This window comes from Otolemur garnettii, unplaced genomic scaffold (assembly GCF_000181295.1).
Source record: "Otolemur garnettii isolate 467f Iridium unplaced genomic scaffold, OtoGar3 scaffold00129, whole genome shotgun sequence".
NCBI lineage: Eukaryota > Metazoa > Chordata > Mammalia > Primates > Galagidae > Otolemur > Otolemur garnettii.
In genome coordinates, this window is record NW_003852524.1 from 1,052,559 (window position 1) to 1,056,159 (window position 3,601).

General features: G+C 39.3%; 1 protein-coding gene across 2 annotated transcripts in view; it reads left to right on the forward strand.

Annotated features, from left to right (window-relative positions):
* The window catches only part of ENPEP (glutamyl aminopeptidase), an 83,380-nt gene that overhangs the window by 12,186 nt on the left and 67,593 nt on the right, over nt 1-3,601 (forward strand). For both annotated transcript variants that reach the window (XM_023518188.1, XM_003798176.3), the window contains exons 2-3: nt 817-958; nt 3,026-3,157. In XM_023518188.1, coding sequence (XP_023373956.1) covers nt 817-958; nt 3,026-3,157 — 274 coding nt within the window. The remainder of the gene's footprint in view (nt 1-816; nt 959-3,025; nt 3,158-3,601) is intronic.

The window sequence follows — 3,601 nt, forward strand, 5'->3', positions numbered from 1 at the left end:
CCGAGCCTACTTTTCCTTTCTTTTGTACTTTTTACATTGCTTAGTTTTTCAAGTAAATATACAGTGGTACTCTCAGTATAATATGCTTATATGTAAAAAAAAAAAACAAGTATTGTTCATTAATATTTTTTTGCTCCATTACTCAGGAAACATATTTTCTCTTCGAAATTATGGAAATACTAAAAATTGTCATTTTTGCTTACACAAGCATATGCCTGGTTAAAGCCATAAAAAAGTACTGCTATCTCTTTTCAGAAGGGAGCTTTAAATTAGGCTAAAGGTTACTTGCTTCACCTGGGGGATTACTCAGCACTGGTTTTGTATGGAAATGATACTGGGGTTTTGTCCCTGGTGTATAAATAAGAATGTCCTATTTGAGACAGGAACTGGATTCTGGAATATATGCTTCTCTACTCTGACAAAACACAGCTGTTAATGTCTCATAGGAGAGCTGGAAACAAGCTTTTGAGTTTGGCTTTGTGTTTACTTGTTGCTCAGTGGCTCTGGGGTGGAGATAGTGTGAGCTCATGAATGGATTCATTTTTGCTCATATATTGATTTTTAGTTATGGCATCAAAATATCTGACTATTTACATAAAATATCTGGGGCAATCTGTCTTGGGATTTCCATGTATTCTATTAACCTAAAAACTGCAGAAAAGACTTTGATGACGATTTGATTGTTTTCCAAGTGAAACCTTGTATTAAGAAAAGTCATAGTTATAATTGCATCATTATTTTTTTCAAGGAATAGAAGCATGAGGGCTGTCCAAAGTGGGAGTGTGCATTTTGTTTGTTTCTGTGTTTGATTTTAAGGAGCATCGCAGCTACTGATCACGAACCAACAGATGCCAGGAAATCCTTCCCTTGCTTTGATGAGCCCAACAAAAAGGCAACTTTTACAATATCCATCGTCCACCCCAAAGAGTATGCAGCACTTTCAAATATGCCAGTAGTGGTGAGTGTTTTTGAAATGTTCTGTTTATGCAGATCGTCTGTTTAAAACACCAGGTCAATTGCCCATTCACTATGATAAGAACCCATTGATTACTAAAACTAAATGAGCGCTAATCGTTTATTCGGAAGATTGAAATACAGTTTGGCAATTTCTCCGTGAGTCTTAGAAGTCTTGAAATGAAGATATAACAGTCCAGTAAAAAAAAGCCACTTTGGGGTTTCTAAGCAAGAGAGAATATAACGGGCATGCTGCAGCCGCCACCCTCCTTACCTGGCAGAATCCCCCCGTCATGACAAGTTACAGTAATGGAAACTAACAGAATTACGGATAGTAAATGATTTAAGGGCCTGCTCACTATTTAGGCTTCAGTTCTTTGTAAACCTAGTTTATTTATTTACTTTAAAGACAAAGCTACTTTAAAAAGTCATCACAAATACTGGGCTATAGACACCAACCCCAGGGCACACTATGCCAGTAGGTTTTCTGGTCAACGGGAAGTGCTGGTTGAATATTAAAAAAAGAAAAACAGGCTACAATAATTTCTGCCTATACAATTATTAATTAAGTGAAAACTCTTCCCTCTGTTACTGCCCCTCATCTCCAGAATGGGTCATGTAGTTACCTCCAGGGTCGTTAGCTCAAAGCTGAGCCTTCTCGTAACTTATGCATTTGACCTATAACAAGAGCAGGCTCGTGTTGAGGTATCATTGTCATCTACCAGTACCGGGAGGACACTCCGTCCCAGATAGAATCTCCCATCTTTCTGATTCACTGTCTGAAATATCATCATCAAAGTTAATCTCTTTTAATAATAAAATATTTCTTGAAAAAGCAAGAACAAAATAAAGCAAATGAAAACTTCAGCGTATTAAAATGTGCTTTTTGTGGGTCATCTGTGCCTCGGTGTGAAATTAGCTTTTCAACTTGTTTTCTTCTGGTGTTAGGCACCTGGAAAATTAAGCTTTGATTGGAGAAGAAAAAAGAAAGGATAGATTTAAAGTATGGCACACCAGTCCAGAAGATTGGATCAGAGCAAAATGCTGTCAGGATGTCTTGGCACAGATGGGGAAAGAGAACGGGGAGATGAGAAAGAAGGCAAACTTAGTAGCCCCACTTTACACCCCCCTTCTGACCTTTTCTCTGGGCAGAGTGACACTTCTTCACCTCTACTAGATCCAGACAGCTGTCCTGGAAGGAGAATAACTGGGGACATTAGGAGATGGAAACTAATACTACGAGGTTTGAACTATAGAGTAACTTGCACTGCAGGAACCCCAACACCTCCTTACAAGCACATGTGCACCCCCCCACCCCACCCCCCGCAAAGTCAGGGATGCATCAGTTCTACTCAGCCTCCCTCATGTCATCTCTTTTTAAAGCTTCTGGTTTAGAGAGTGACTGCGGGAATGTGGAAATGTTGAAACAGATGCATTGGGCAAGTATTCCTGCTTGAAATCTTAGAATCAGTGATTGATATGAGGACAGCAGTGCTGGCATGGACAAAACAGCCGGATGGGTCAGTAGCTGCATCAAGCAATTGAATCCGGCTCTATCAGTGGTAACCAAGGCACAGACTTTAGTGATCTCACCTTTCCCCTTCAGTGTAGATAACTAGAGATGGAAAAGGCAAGCCAACATTCTGCTATGCCTGATTGCCCACCCGCACATAATCAAATCAGCAGACCTCTCCGTGGTTCTTCCTTGGTGCAAGAAACTGAGCAAGAGCCTGTTCATTAAGGGATTACAGCACTCTCAAATATTATGTTCAGGATTGTGGTCAGGATTGGAGCAGAGCCTTCTAGTGTAGAAAGATAAACACCTGTTCAATGGATGCCAAAATTTTATTTCTCCCAGAGAAACTTAATACAGGATGGAATTCAATCACTCTTTGGTGGCACTAAAAATAGAAAGAATTTTCATTTAGTCTTTCTCAGCATCACCACAATTTTCCTCCTAAGCTTTGACAAAGAACTTCAGACTAGAGAGCCAGGTATAGGGCCATTGTTTGTCTGTCTTGTCTATTGTTGATCTTTTGAGGAATAAAAGATTATCTTTTGTTTTCAACAGAAAGAAGAGTCAGTGGATGATAAATGGAATCGAACAACTTTCGAGAAGTCTGTGCCCATGAGCACGTACCTGGTGTGCTTTGCGGTGCATCAGTTTCAGTCTGTGGACAGAGTATCAAACAGTGGAAAACCTGTGAGTCTGGTTACATTTTAAAAAGTTGCCACCTGTTATGTTTGTCATTAATTTTCTACTTTTTATGAATAGTATTTTTTCATAGTACACATCCCCAAGCCCCATTAATCACGAGGTTCTGTAAACCTGATAATACATCAAACAATGCAGAAAACGTAAGCTGAAAAGACACAGGTAAAGAAATGAACAAACACAATAGAAATAGGTAGGCATGGCCTTGAATTATTTTACGGAGAAAATTCACTATCGATCAGAAGCTAGTTCACAGGTACACCAGTACAAATATATTACAATGTGTGGATATACCCAGTTGAATAAAATGGTTGAGTGTATATATTGGGGTGTGGTTCCAGGTAGAAGCCAAAGAGGGAGGAAAAAAACAGATGTAAATGAATATCCTTCAAGTATCCAAGCACTGAGAAGTTTGTGCTGCCATTTCTATAT